This window comes from Geospiza fortis, unplaced genomic scaffold, assembly GCF_000277835.1.
Source record: "Geospiza fortis unplaced genomic scaffold, GeoFor_1.0 scaffold40, whole genome shotgun sequence".
Lineage (NCBI taxonomy): Eukaryota > Metazoa > Chordata > Aves > Passeriformes > Thraupidae > Geospiza > Geospiza fortis.
The window spans coordinates 9,537,595-9,552,854 of NW_005054297.1; the positions used below are offsets into that span (position 1 = coordinate 9,537,595).

At 39.2% G+C, this 15,260-nt stretch overlaps 1 protein-coding gene across 1 annotated transcript in view; it reads right to left on the reverse strand.

Moving 5' to 3' along the window:
• Positions 1-5,436: 5,436 nt before the first annotated feature.
• The window catches only part of SMIM14 (small integral membrane protein 14), a 38,276-nt gene continuing 28,452 nt past the window's right edge, over positions 5,437-15,260 (reverse strand). The window contains exons 4-5 of the mRNA XM_005415462.2: positions 9,100-9,248; positions 5,437-8,557 (exon numbers count right to left, since the gene is read on the reverse strand). Of these exons, the coding sequence (XP_005415519.1) occupies positions 8,525-8,557; positions 9,100-9,248 (182 nt within the window). The 3' untranslated portion in view covers positions 5,437-8,524. The remainder of the gene's footprint in view (positions 8,558-9,099; positions 9,249-15,260) is intronic.

Sequence of the window (15,260 nt, forward strand, 5' to 3'; positions counted from 1 at the left end):
TTTGAGTGAGTACAGTCTCAGGTCCTTTAGAAATGCCTGTAAAATATGTGTGTTTCTACTGAAAGAGCCTACTGAGGTTTGCAGTCAGTGCAGGACCCCGGCAGATTCAGCATGGTTAGTCAATGAACCACCTGGCAAAGGCACAGGGTTCACTGTGTTTATTCTGAAGTAAAAACAAGTCATACCTTTTCCCATTGCTTACTGGCACAGATGTCTCAATTTTAAACACATCTAGATTTTTGTAGGTTTTTTTTTCCCCCAGGGAAACCTAAGCAAAGAAAATAGAAGCTCAGTGAGTGACTCAGAAGTCAGTCTCACCTATACCATCCTCTTCGACCTCCCAACTAATCTCCTTAGGTCTCAGAATAGCCATGAATGCATACATTTGTACTGCAAGAATGTTATCTGGGCCCTCTGTACCAGCCACAGCCAAAACCACTTCAGGTCCTTTGAGTGGTCTGCTGAGGGCGTTGGTAAGTGTGCTTTGTGCGTGCCTGGCACACAAGGAGTGCATTTCCTAGAAACACCCAGGGTACAAGGTGGGGTGTGTGTGAGAAGGACTTCCCTCTGCCTGCTGGTGTATGTGTGGGTAGTTAGTAGCTCACAATTGCTGAGTTTGCTAAGAACAAGGGCAAGAGCTTCAGAGCCTTCCTCAGCTGGGAGGGACTGAGTTTGCTAAGAACAAGGGCAAGCGCTTCAGAGCCTTCCTCAGCTGGGAGGGTTCAGGCACACTTACCTCAGAGTGCTGTGTCCTGAGGATTATAAAGAAACACGTGGATCTAACACTCCACCTGCATCTGTGCTACTTGCCAAGGAGCTTCAAAAGGGGTATTTTTTGTATCTGGTAATCATGGCCCTTACCTGAGAGGAGAAAGGTCTGGGTTGTTGTCTATTATTTGAGAGCTGTTTCAAATGTCTGAAGAGCCCTTGGAACAGGCAGTGAGCCCCAGTCCCTTTTCTCGAAGTAAAGGACCTTCACTAATAGACAGTCACACCCCTGCCTGGGACATTGATCTCACATTCCCTCTTGCAAACAGCACAACTTAACCTGAAAGGTTGGACTGCATGATCTTGGAGGGCTTTCCCAGCCTAAATGATTCTGTGAAAGGATGATGAGGGCTGCTTTTGTTTCCCTGTAGCCTGCACTCTGCTGGTGAGGGCACTGCGGGCAGATCAAAAAATGCAGGGCTCAGAGGCATTGCAAATAAATGATGTGAAGTTTGGGTCTCCCCTCTTCTTACAAAAAAACTTCTGAGTTATTGGATGGGATCTTCTTGGTTTTTCCATTGAGGCGGACCCATCATTTACCAGGATGCAGAATTTTTTCAACAGCATGCAAGGCAAGAAAGGTTATGTAAGGCTGCTGTAAAGCAGATGAGACTGGTCCACTGTTGTCCATTTTTTAAAATAAAAGTTGTGAATTCTGCTCTGCTTTTTTGAAGGCTCAGTGTAGACTGTGAATACTTTTGCAGTACAGGATAAGTAAACTAAGTAATAGGAGGAATAGGATTTCAGGAGTATGTTTTTCTTTAGCATTGGCAATTGACTAGGTCAGGTGAATCCCTCTTCCAGCATATTGGGGAGCGGGTTTGAAGCCACACCTCTGCCTTTCCAGAAACCACTGAGGGAAGAGCGATCTGAATGCCAAAGGTGGGTGGAGGGGCCACTTTTCACCTCCCATGTACAAGCTGTTCTGTTATGCAAGGGAGAAATCATGGTTTTTGAAGGATTTGGGGGATGAGGGGAAGGAGAGGGAAGACAAAGAGCAAGCAAGTTCATGATTGCATAATCTCCTGGCTGGCATCCTGATGTTAGAGGTGGGAGGAAAAGCCAGGAAAGAACCATGGATAATAAAGATTTGAATTCTCTCTGGTTATTGTTTAATGTCAGACTGATTGCCAACCAGATTTAGCTGATAATTAACTAAAGGCAGCTGAGTTTGTGTAATCTGTTTCTGACACGAACATCTGACACAGATTCAACAACCACCATTACGTGTCAAGCCTTTCTTTAACTTCTGACAAGGCACAACTGGGAGGCAACCGCACCTGTAACCGGGATATCCAATCCAAGGTGCTCGGCACAGTCCCAGGCCGAGGCACAAAAGTGCCCTGAAGAGCAGTTGGATCAGTATTTGAATCCATTCCTTGTATTTTACAACATGAAGAGGAAGAAAGGAGATGCAGCTAAAGAGATTATTCAGGACGTGTGGGACTGGCTCCAACAGCTGCATAAAGCAGCCATATGCCATTTTTGAACACAGAGAGAACCTGAGCTCTGTGTGTGCTCGGAGCCAACATTGTCTTGCTACAAGAGACATTTTCTGCCTGACACATCCCTACTTACACCCTCTCCCCATCTCCACCTCTCTGGTTCACCAGAACTATGACATTGCTGAACAACCTGACAGTTTGCCAAAGCATCTTATGATTAATCTAATACAGTATTTTCTTTGCTGGTGACAACCAGCCTCTCAAACTGCAATTATTGGTAAAATTTGTTGCAAAATGCAGTGAATTTCTGGTCAGGTTCAACATGCCTGTTTGCATATGGCATGGAACATCTGGACAACAACCTCATCAGGTCTCATGTACAATACTGCCATGTAAATAAAACTCCGAAGTCATGCAGAATTAAAACTTTTGAAAGCTGGAGGAAGGGCTCTCTGAGAACTCTGATGAACATATCCTGTCAAACCCCATTCTTTAAGTAACTGCACAACATTTTGTTTCCCAGTACATGACCTTCCTCTAATTACATTATTTAAAGCTCTCAGTATACAGAACAATTATTCACACTTCCTTCCAGGCATGATTACGTTTGGTGGGCTATCTGTTGTTTTCTAAGTGCCTCTTTTTTTCCATTCTCTTCTGATGTTTTTCTGGAAACCATACACTTCATGCCAGACATCAAAGCTGCTGCTCCAGAAGCAGTGCTGTGGGCAGCAGCGTTGCTTTTCTGAACACGGGGCACCACCAGGAGAGCCATTTCAGGCTAACAGCCATCTCACCAGAACAGTAAGGAACCATTAAATGCTGAAACTAATGCAATGGAAGAGCAGCTGGATAAGGCACTGCTTCTCATCACTGCCCCACTGGAGAGAAATGGTCCTGTAGCATCCCTTCTTTAAAGGGTTTTACTCAGCTGAGCTGCCCCATTCCCATAACAGTTGTTTGCATAAAATAAGGTGAAGATTTGATCTACCCTCACAGTATAGTGAAAAGCTAATTCGGTTCAATCTCTTCCCCTTACATACTGAAGCCCAACACAATACAGCAGGAGGGAGTGTCAGAGACAAGATGCATTGGTGATTCAAATTGCAAGCTAGTATTTGATGAAGGGGAAAATGATTATTTGGATTTTCTATTTTAAATAAGACTTCATGAAATCACTAAGAGAGTTGAAGAATCCCAATTTTTACTCATTGTCACAAGAAAGCAGATTTTGATGCATTACCTGTGGTGTTTAGTGTAGTGCCAGTCTCCTGTGGAGGCTTCCTTGGGTTGTTTTCCTGCTAATAATTTTCATTTCATCATTTATCTTTTCAAGTTCTGCCCTAAACTTAACACCTTCTTTAAGATTTGATTTATATATTGAACCAATGACTGTGACCTTCAGAATGTTGTACAGTGGTGGGGTTTTTCACTGGTCTGCTAAAGGAAGCATATTTTCTCATCTTTAGATTTTAAGGACAGTTTTTGCAGCAATTAATTAATTTTAAACCAGTTATAAGTCTGAAAACTACATAGTCACAAAAATTATTCTTCTGTTTCATCATTTTTAGCTTGGAAGATGTAACATTAAACCCTATAAAAGCAAAGACCTGTTTTCTTAAACCTTGCTACATGTGATCTTTGATTATAAATTACTGCTTTATTTTCAGTAAGTATTTTACAGTAACACTTTCCATAAAGGCAAGAAGAGTGAAATATTTAAAATGCTGTATATATAAGGTGAATTAATATATTAATATTGCCAAATATTGAAGCACATTTATTTCAGACACCCCCTCTGGCCAGTGCTCTGACCTGCAGATGTTAAAAAGGTAGTGTGGAAGCCAGATTCTTCTAGCTATTATATTTAACTACAGAGAGTCTGCTATGGGGGTTGGCAATTTTGATACAAGTGTTCAGTTACTTTTCTTATATGAAAAGCAAAATCTTCAGCTGATGTTGCCTGGAAGTTGGTAAGAGTTATGTTGTTTTACAAGTGAGGATGTGGTTCAGCATGGAATATTCTGCTTCTTCCCCCACCCCAAGGTGCAGATCTTTGCAGTGAATGGCACTGTAGGCCATTGGCTGGTACTGGAGAAATGAAGGAGAAAAGGATGTAAGTAGTCCATTTTTGCAAGGAATTCACTTAATAGGGTATTTTGCTGCAATGATTTGGTGTGTTTTTCCCAAACATCCTAAATAGAGTAATTTTTTTCAGGCTTTGGGGCAGAGTAATTTCAAATTACTAGTGATCTTGAACAGGTAGGCCTTGTACAGATCTATTCAGCAACAAATTTAGATTTGTGGCAATTTTCTTTCTGCATCACTTTTATCAATAGGCATCTGCATCCTTGGCAAACATTTTAACAAGTGTACTTAGAAGTTTAGCTTTAGTTTCAGGGGTTATTTATAATATCAAGTTTGAGTAAAAGGGTAAATTTTGATGAGCAGACATTATTGATATTTGAGTAAGATCTTGTACTGTTTAGATCGACTCAAATGCCTAAAACATTTGCTACTTGTTGTTGTTATTATTATATTATTCTGATTTTGTTTCTGATTCTCTGGTATTTACTGCCACTATCTCTGGATAGCTATGCATTATTTTAAACCCTAATGCTCCCCTGGTTGTCATTTTCTTCCTCAGATTAGCACAGGAATCTTCAACATGGGATCTGAGTTGCTGTTGAGGCAGTGCTCAGAATTTTGTGCTCTGCTTCCAGAGAAGAGAGCTGCACTTCATGGGAACAGTGAGGAAGCAGCAGGTCTCTACTGCTTCTACGCACTGCCTTGGAGCCATTGCAGCATCTTCCTTCCTCAAAGTCCAACACTGCCAAGATCTAGAGCTGGAAAACAGATTGCAATCCCAAAGTAGTAGGATTTGATCAAAAACAAAGTAACACAATCAGCATGTATGTCATTACTTTTCTTCCTGTATTATTTCTAACTTCCTAGATTGCACAACTACTTAGAAGAGCAAAAGGCAGAGGTATCCACGTTGGTCATCAAAGTATCTTAAACCTTGGAAACTGCTTTTTATTTGTTCTGACTTGCTTGAGATATAGTAGACAAGTGTCCATTAGAAAAGGTAGAATTTACATTTTAAAAGTTACACAGGTGACACACTATTTTTACTGACTCTTATTTTAAAATTATTTCAAATTACCTCAGAAATTGATGTGTTTTTATGTCTTATATAAAAACTAAAAGACCAAGACAAAAGTTTACTAATGATTGCTATTTATTTTGTTAAGTCAATAAAAAGTGCATAGTACAAGCCCTTTATCCCAATTGAAGTACTCAGTAGAAGATTACTAGGAAACTGCAAATGGCACAGATGATTTTTTGTTTGGCATAATTCTGATATCTTAAACCACCAATTTACATTAAGTACATGAAATCTTCACTCTTCCTTTTTCAATCATTAACATTACAAGGCTAAGTGATCTGCAGACAGTGCATGGATACATATGATTTCTCATTTCAGAGTACAGTAATTGTGTTAAGCAGACTCTAAAATACTATTGTTTTAACAAAGTTAAGGTATAATTGTAAATTTTCCCTCCATATTTTCCAAGTTGCTACAACTTGCATCTCTGACTAACCAAGCTTAAAACCATCACTACAGAACTGATCATACCCTGGAGCTTTGTATACCACTAATCTCTTCCCAAAATTTACCATAAACATCTGTAACCATCATACAATTATTAAATCACAAATTACATCACTAAAGGCCAGATTTCTGCCACCCTTACTAAAGCTGCTACTAGTACATTATCTCAGAGTAGTTCCACAAACAACAGCACAACTACTTGATGAGTAAGGCACTATTTAACACAAATAAGAGTGGCAAAATACAGTCCTATGGTTACTTGCTTTTATTTTAATTAAGAGTGCTGATCTGAATTTTATATCTTGGAGAGAGTATCTGAATTTAAAAGGCATATATTTTGATGTGGGATAGTGGCCTGGCTCTTTAGTAAAACATTTTACAATAAAATATTTCCAATGTTCATTTTCTTTTACGTAGAAAATTTAAAATAGCAATTTACATGAGGAAAGCATACATGTATAAAATCACTGGGACAATTAGAGGAATTTCAAGCAAAGACATTTAATTTAAAGGTAAACCACAACATTCCTCTGAACAAAAAGTTCATTTGCCAAGACTCTTAGAGCTGGGTGCATGGGGTAAGTTTTATAAATACATAAACAGACATTAAAGTGAGACTGATCCTCACAAGTGAGGAGCATCTCCTGTAAATCTCACCAACTCCCAGGATGAGGAGCAGTGCTCTGAATAGAACCCTGTTTCAGTTGGCTTTTTAATCAATTGGAAGCTTGTTTCATGCCTCCAACAGCGAAGAATTCTGGCCAAAAATCCTTGGAGAAAAAAAGGTCAGTGTGGGAGATTATATAGGTTTCCTTGTGGGTTCAAGAAAATTATACTGTATTACTTGTTCTGAACAGCATCCTAAACATAAATGTACATGGAAGGCAAAAAGTAAGCACTGGCAGAGTGCTTGTCCCAGTGACATCTTTACACAGTGTTTGTGGCCTGTACATTATTAGACACAACGGGACAAATTCTCTCAGCTTCTGTCCTGCAGTTTCATTGCTTTACATGGCACTGCACTGATGTCACTGAGAGCACCTGGCCCAATCTTCTTATTTTTTCTTTTTTTTTTTTAAACTTGCTCCTATGCTTGGGAGCACAGTACTCCATAGAAATTCAAAGGTCAATCACATCAAATTACAGAAGCCCTTCTTCAGGTCTACACCGTACCCTTACAAGGGGGCTTAGTTGGCTCACCCTTTACCCTGAAGAGCAAAACCCTGCAGCTGTCAACCATGGGATCTGATGTGAGATTTTTGTTAGAGCCTGTTAATACAAACCCTTTTGAAATTTAACAGTTAGTTCCTTCAGCTCCATAACTAAAGTCCTCATGAAATAAAGGTTTGTAGAGTAAGGCTTAGAATTCCCATATGTCTGTTCTACTGACCTTTAAGGAAAGAAGTTTCATGTTGGTAACATAAAAATGTTCTTTACATTATTCTGATTACTTTTTCAAATTGAACAAGAAAAATATACAGTGTTGCTTTTCTGTACATCTTTAAAATGTTCTTAAATTAATGTACATAAAAAAAGTCCTTCCCATTTTCCATAATGGGAGACGTGCACAGGTGCGTGCACAGCCACACATACACACACTGAAACATACCACACATACACACATTTATTAGAGGGAAGAGCCATGCCATATGTAATCACCTGCAAGTTTGTTATTCTACAATTACAACTAGTAGATAAGGATGAAATGTTAAGAATTGCTGACAACATACAGGTGAAAAACCTGAATAATCCAGTACATGTTGTGTACCAAAAGTTGGTAACCGTGGTAACTTCTTGGTATGATTTCATCCTGTCCAACATCTATTACATCATGGCTAAAAACTTGTTAAGGTACCAATTATGAAAAGACTATGCCAGGACAGAACATTCTATCAAGTTCTTCTTACTAAATTTCTCTTTTGATAGAGTCTGTAAGTAAACACACCTGGGTTTAGAGTATGTTTTTTCATAACATATTGAATAAGACATACAGCTTATTAATGAAAATGGCTGAATTAACTTTTTTGGTGGTATAATCTTTTGTGTAAAGTTCCAAATATATAGATCAAAGCTTTGACAGTGGCAATCCTCATGTTCACTTACGTGTGCCCACACACACGGTATCATCTTAGTGGACAATCCATGCTTTTGCCAGCAACCCTGAAAACTGTGTTAGTGGTCCAAAGACCAGAATAAAAGCTGCTCTGAAATCAGGGCAAATATAAAACAATTTCTATTGTTCAGCACATAACTAAGTACTTCCAACCGTAATATAAAAGCATACTGGAGAAGAAATGTGAATTAATCTGAAGAAAGGTCAGTAACCTTCCATTCTTATAGGTGGACTGGGATTTTCCTTTTCCTTCAATGCATATCAGAAATCACATCAAAGTAATTAGGATCACTGTAACAGAAAGAGATTAAGTGGAATGTCCACAGTAACAACCAAAAAACCCCTGCAATGCCTTACCATTAATCAAATTACAATTTTATAGGAATTGTAATAACATACAAAGCAAAAATTAACTTAAAATTGAAGTTGCTAAAAGCAGTTCATGAAGATTACTGCTGAGTGATAACTCTGCTCTATATAAATGAGAAAACAGTATTGAGTGGGGGTTAGGAGCAATCTGGTCACTTCGTTCATTTGGTCGTGCAAGGTTTTAGCTGCTGAGCTTTTCCAGTACTGAATGCTCTAGTCCACTGGTGGGGCTGGTGGTTCTTGTCCCTTGGGAGAAGAAAGGAGGAGAGGAAAAAAAAAGGCAGGTACAGAATTAGACAGTGTTTCACAAAGGAGGATATAGCAATAGAAGGACTCAGAAGCGTTACATTGTGTTTTCTCTCATGGTTTTCTATATCTCTTATAAAAATTAGAGAAAATTAGCATCAAAAAATGATACTTTTTCCTGTATTAATTGAGATTTTTTCATGATCCCACATCTAGGACAAGGATTACCCTTGTATCATGCTGTAATTTTGTTCACTGACTTCTCTTAAAGCTGTGCTTGTCCCCTTTCACCTAAGAAGGCAGGAGGCAGTTTCATCCAGGGACAGACAGTGTCCAGACGACACTGCACCTGCTCCATCCCACACTCAGCCTTCATGATTCCCTTCACTTTGGACTAACTCATTTTAATTTTTAACGGAGTTCCAAGAAAACACAGTGGAAAAAAAATGGGAAGAAAATTACTTTGAGACAGTGTGTATTAAACCAAAATAGATTTAAGCTATTACAGAATCTCCCTGCAGGGCACTTGAAGATGCACTTACATTGTGTTGGCTGGTTGGCTTTCCGACTGTGTTTGATCCTCTTAGATTACTGGGTCTCAGTAAGAACAAGACAAGTGCAATCACCACCCAGGCCATCATTATCATGGCAAAGCTGATGCCATTGTCACTGGAGGAGTTTGGTCCTGGCACTACAGAAAAGGAAAATTCAAATTATAACAGAGTAACACAGAGTTCTTTTTCCCAAGTGAAACCAAAAATGCAATCTCAGGAAGAAATCCCTGAAATATTTTTCAATGGAGCGTTCCGATTAGTCACTCATTTTGGCTTTGAGACAGTAATACTCTATCTTATCACATTTCTTACCCATCTGAAAAGAGAATAATCTCTTTCATAATAATTCACTGGTATTCTTAGAATTATCATGAATATTTCTTAATTCATATTAGCTCCTAGTAACTAGAGATGATAAACACGCTCTTCACATTTAAGAAATCAAACTTGATTTTTAAGAAATCAAACTTGATTTTTAAGAAATCAAACTTGATGCAGAATATATTCATGTAGGAAAAGCCCCATATGTATGTTGGCCATTGGTTTTTTGCCTCAAACAAATAAAACAATAAGACTAAACTGATGAAAGGTTAGGCTCCATGGTTAGGCCTCACAGAGAGAACATGCTAATTTTTAGCAAGAAGGGAGCAAATTAATGGTAATCAATTTCTTGAATCTACTCTTAAGTTATTTCTTGAGAGTTTGTTTGAAGATGTTTCAGCGTCAATATGCCAGATCTCCATGACTGATCATCCAAGTCATGTGGTATTTCTGCTAGCAATGCATCTGGCAGGAGGTGAAAAAATGCTGCAGAGATACATTCCAAAGTGAAACCCAGGAATACAATGTAAAATTTTTACATCAAATTTCCATACAGAATACCTGAAACGTCAACACATGGAAGTAAATATAAGAAAATACCTTCAGGCTGGAAATGGCTGGTTGATCTGTTTAGATCAAGAAACTCTCGCAAATACCTGCACATTTTGAAACAAATTTTCTCCTCTGAAACATAACTTCAAGTAATCAAACAGTAACTAATCTTGCCAGCTGAAGTGTAAACCCATGTACAGATAATTACCTATGGTATTCACATGAATCCATTATAGTATCTGAAGGCCTAACATCTTCATTAATGATCTAGATAATCAACTGATACAGAGCAATTAATTCAAAGCTATAATGAATAACCTTCAGAAAGAGAAGAGCTATTCTATTTTATTACTCCAGATGAACATTTTAACATCCAGAAAACTCCACAGAGATACTCGTATCTGTCATATTTTCAAGTTGTCTTCTGTGGATCACCTGATTATGGAGTCAAGTCTGGATTCAGTATTGGTTGGATTGTTCTTATTTAACATTTACTTGATAACCTTCACGCTGCTGGAATAATTTCCTTGAAGGTTAATGCTGATACCACAGAACCACCCTCATCACTGCCATCCTGGGTAGCATTGCTTTTAGAGGCTCTTCCATGGAAAGGGTTTGTTCAGAACAGCAGAGGGGCCCTGCAGGGAAGCTTACAGCTGTGCCATTCGCCAGCCTGCTGCTCTGGGAATAAGGCTGCATGAGTTGGGGCTGTTGGACTGATGTCCTTTACTGACATCACATGCACTCAAAAATGTCAAAGAAAAAAATCTATGCATTATAGAAGTTCATGCTTCTCACAGCACAAACACCACCATTAACATGTATGAGCAAATGAAACTGCTTTTGCCTTTTCAATGTCCAAAATATACACATTTCAAAGCTCGAGATGTTGCTAATGTAGAGGAATTTTATTATTAGAATTATATGCAATTACAAGTGAAAATTCTTTTGAAAATCTGAGTGAATAAAGGGCTTTGTATATGGAGGAGATGGCATAGTGCACAGAATATAAATCAGAAAGCTACAGCCTTTAATTCACTAAACTCTTACACAATTGATTTTGAAAGCATATGGAATTGTGAAGGTAAGAGTTTAGACCTTCAGTTTTGTTGACCAAAATATTATTATTATCAGCAGCATATATCAATATTTTAAATCTTGAAAAATCTTTATATAGGCAGTCCAGGAGACTAGCATATAATTTGGCATGAAAAGAGCAACTGCTTTATTTTGGGGCTTCCAGACAACATTAATAGCCACTCTGAGATTACCTGCAGCAATAAGTAAGAAGGCCTTAGGTATCTGCTTTGGCAAATATTTCTGGTAGAAGACTGAAAATTCAGATGACTCGTTAGCCAGGATTCCCCATACAATGCAGAGAAACAGACTGGTCTAACTGCCTTCTGGAATTTGGTTGAACATTGGTGCACTTAGGGTCTGTGGTGGTTAACCAAAAGTTGGGGTGAGCAAATGATGCCAGATCAAGTCATGCTACAGGTCAGGGAAGGGAGCAGAGGGGACCACAGAGGGAAACCACAGGCGTCCATTGCAAGACACAGTTTCTTCCAGCCTGTGCTGTAATGCAGTTCAGATGGAACCAAACGTGCTGAAACATGTTCTGAACTAAGTTAAGCAAGACAATAGCTGATCTAACTGGCCCTGTACTACCTACTCAAGGCATGCCAGACACTAGAACAGACACAACAATGTTTATACTTTCCAAGGAACTGTTAAACCCACATCTCTCACCAATGACCGTGTGCTTTAATAAGGATGTGAGGTATTTCAGAATCTGTTAGTTTAATCTCTTACAGGGAAGAGGATAAGCAAAATTTCACATAGTTGGGGTTGAATCCAACTTTTCAAAGCTTTGCATCACAAATCAAGAGAACAGACAGGAAGCTATTTCAGCTACTGGAAGCAGTTATATGTAGGAGACAACAATCTTGCTACAAAGACCTCCATCCCTGAGATCACAAAATAATCAGATAAAACCAGCTTATGGATAAAAGAACAGTTGGGCGAAGGTGAAACCAAGCAGGATGGAATTTATGGTGATGGGCAGAAAAAAAAAATCTTTTTAAGAGTTCACAGTCACAGTTCCTTTATCTGTAACTGGTAATTTTTTGCAAGTAATTTAGAAGTGATGTTTTGATTCCTTGAAGAATAAAGGTTATCCTCTAAGAGCACCTGTGAATGGTATTTTCTAATATTTTCAGATGGATAGCAGATTGTCCTGGTCTGAGATGAATGTTCCTGCCACCACCCATTTTGATGGATGGATCTGGTTATTAATCTCCAGTTCTCCAGACACACCAACTAGTACAGAATTTAACAGCACATATTCCCATGGCACTGAGAGACATGACACACAGTCTCTAACCTACCTTTTCATGCAACACTGAATCCAGCCCAAAGTCTTCATTTTCACAGTATCTGGTCCCCTGGGTTTGGGATACATATATATCCACACACTTCTGAATGATGCCTGTGAGCAGTTCTGGCCCTGCGGTTACCTGGAATTTATTTATTTCTTTTTTTTGGATGAATTATCTCTCTGCAGGAGAAAGCTTTATGAGGAGCTGGTGTAAGATTGTGGGATTAACTCCCATTGGAGTTGGTGACTATGGTAAATCCTATCTGTGGTTCCATGTACAAGATACAGTTTTTGGACTTTTTCCTACAGAAGCGGAGACTAGGCCACATAAACTAGTCTTCTCCCAGAAAGAAATGGGAAGTAGAAAAAAAATCCTCTGTGACAGATGTTTGCAGATTCATTTGAGGTTCTAGAAGGCAGTAAAAGCTATTAAAATTATGAGTTTGGTAAAAAGAGTTTTTAAAGATTAAAGGTCAACCAGTTCCTGATTGTGCAACTGAAATCTCAAGAATACAATATTAAAATTACTAAGTGCCCAGGTTAAATACCCTTGCATGAACTTAGTGCTTTTAAAATGCAGTTTTTCCTTCAGAGTGAGGCTGCACTCTAAGGAAAGGAGAAATTTCATTTGTTTTACTGTAAAAGTGTATTCCATGTGGTGCTTTTTGTCTGCCCTCTCATGGTAGAAATACCTTGTTTTGGAGTATAAACAGATTGGCCCTGGTAAAAACTGTTAAACTTCTGCATGTAGGAAGGCAAAAGCATGGTCTCTGACTTATGTCTTCTTTTCATAGTTCTTTAAGCCTTGCTTCCTCTGTGAAGGAAAGGCATAAAACTGTATGAAGAGAGGTATTTAAGAAATTAAAAATCAGGGAAGACAAAGAGCCCATGAGACCTTCAGGAGATAATGCCTGCAAGCTGACACTTTCGAAGGCAGGGATAAGGAATCCAAAGAAAGCCAAGACGAACTGGAGCAGCAAAGGAAGGGAGAAGGGAATTCCCAGAAAAGGGAGGGAAGAGTTGGCAGACATTTCAAGCTGTTAGGTTAGGCTGCTGTGACTGCCCTAGATGAACGCAAATCAAGATGAATCACATATACGTATTCATTTTAAATTGCATAAAAGTTTGGGAGTAGACAACATTTGAGACAGTCACCTCTGACCACATTACAACGTAGCAGAGCACTGAGAATAGTGCTGAAAGTATGAGGTGTCAACGTCTGGGAATTGCTAGAACACAGAAAAACCTCAGGCAGTAGCCCCTCATTTCCTTTGACAGGGAAACGGAAGGGTGACTGTGAAGGGCCATGAGCCATCAGAGCAGATCAATACCAGCTGGGACCCTCCCTAGGCTGGATGAGTCGCTGATGTTGCAACTGCCACACGTCAGAGAACTGCTGTGCTCCACTTGCATTAGACAGATTTCAGAAAGGAATTACTGCTCTTACTGCTCATTTCAAGGGAAACTCTAAGATCTTCTGATTTGCTAAGCATTAACAATCCCAACAGAATATTAAATGTGCTGCCTATTCAAAACTTACACCCTTTTCTTTTCTGCAAGGCACCCACTGAAACTGAAGGAACAGTCATCAGACTCTGACACGTGCTTTAGTGCAGAGCAGATACTCTGATGGAGAACCAGCAGATGAACAGCCACCAAGCAGAGGGCACAAATGCTTGTTGAAGTGGTGCTCATATCTTCCTATACCTAAATCCAAAAGCACTGGTCCTGACCCTGGCAGGAAACTCTGCAGGGGAGTCACTATGACAAAATGGTGCCAACAACTGCAAGAAAGAATTTATAGATAATAACACAAAAAAGTGAATGAGGGAAACCTGGTACTACTGCCTTGATATGGCTCTAAAAAAAACCAAAAAAAGAACCTAAATCAAGGGTTGGAAAAACACAGCATGCTCAGAAGAATCAACAGAGGGTGTTTCTGAGAATTTCCAGCTGGTAGCAGCAGCACAACACATGATGCTGCTGTGACATTGGCTGAACCCCAGCCCTGACGTCTCCCAAAACAAAACCACATACATCTCATCAGTTATTCCACAACCTTGCAACTTAAGAATCTGTGTATGACAACATTCCCAGCTGTGCTTCCAGAAGGAAGACCAAATTCTGGGAATGAGTGAATTGGTGAGAGTGAAACAAATTTGTTCATAGCGAGATTCTGAAATGAGGACTCAAAGTCAACAAGTACCAGGAAGTGGAGCTGTGGGACCTAGGGAAGAGGAGACCCACCTCAAACGTAAGCTCATCACTTTACAGCTCATAAATACAGGATGAAGCAATGGACAGAAGACTGGCCCAGAATTATTTTAATATGTTTCTAAAAACCTCTCTAGAAGATTCTACAGGCTCAATCTGTTTATTTTTGCCTTTGACTCTCAGGGTCTTAGAGATTGCCACAAGCACAGCATCACAGAAGCACCACAAAATAACATGACAAATATGCAGGCTGTGTCATTGCATCAGCAGAAAAATACCTTTGCTAGAACTAAATTTAAGCAATATAATAACATAGGAAAAGATTTGCTCTGTAATTTTTGCTTTGGTTTTTGAAACAAACCACTGGTTTGGAACAATTGCTGCCAAATTGCTTGCATCTGCACAGACAGTTATTGCAAGAATCTCAGAATGGAAAGCTATTTGTTGCAAACCATTCAAATCCCCACTGTACTATAGCTTGGTAACATTAAAGCTATCCCACAGGCTTTGTGGCCACACATATCAGAAGTTACTAATTTATACAGTCCTTAGTCTAAAAGCTTCATAAATACTAATGATCCAAGACTCCCAAGGCATGAGAATGACCTACCATTGCTTGCTTTTGACCGCGGACTAAAGCTCAGAAAGCTCCACACCGTCTGTGCCTCCTTCTAATATAGAAAAT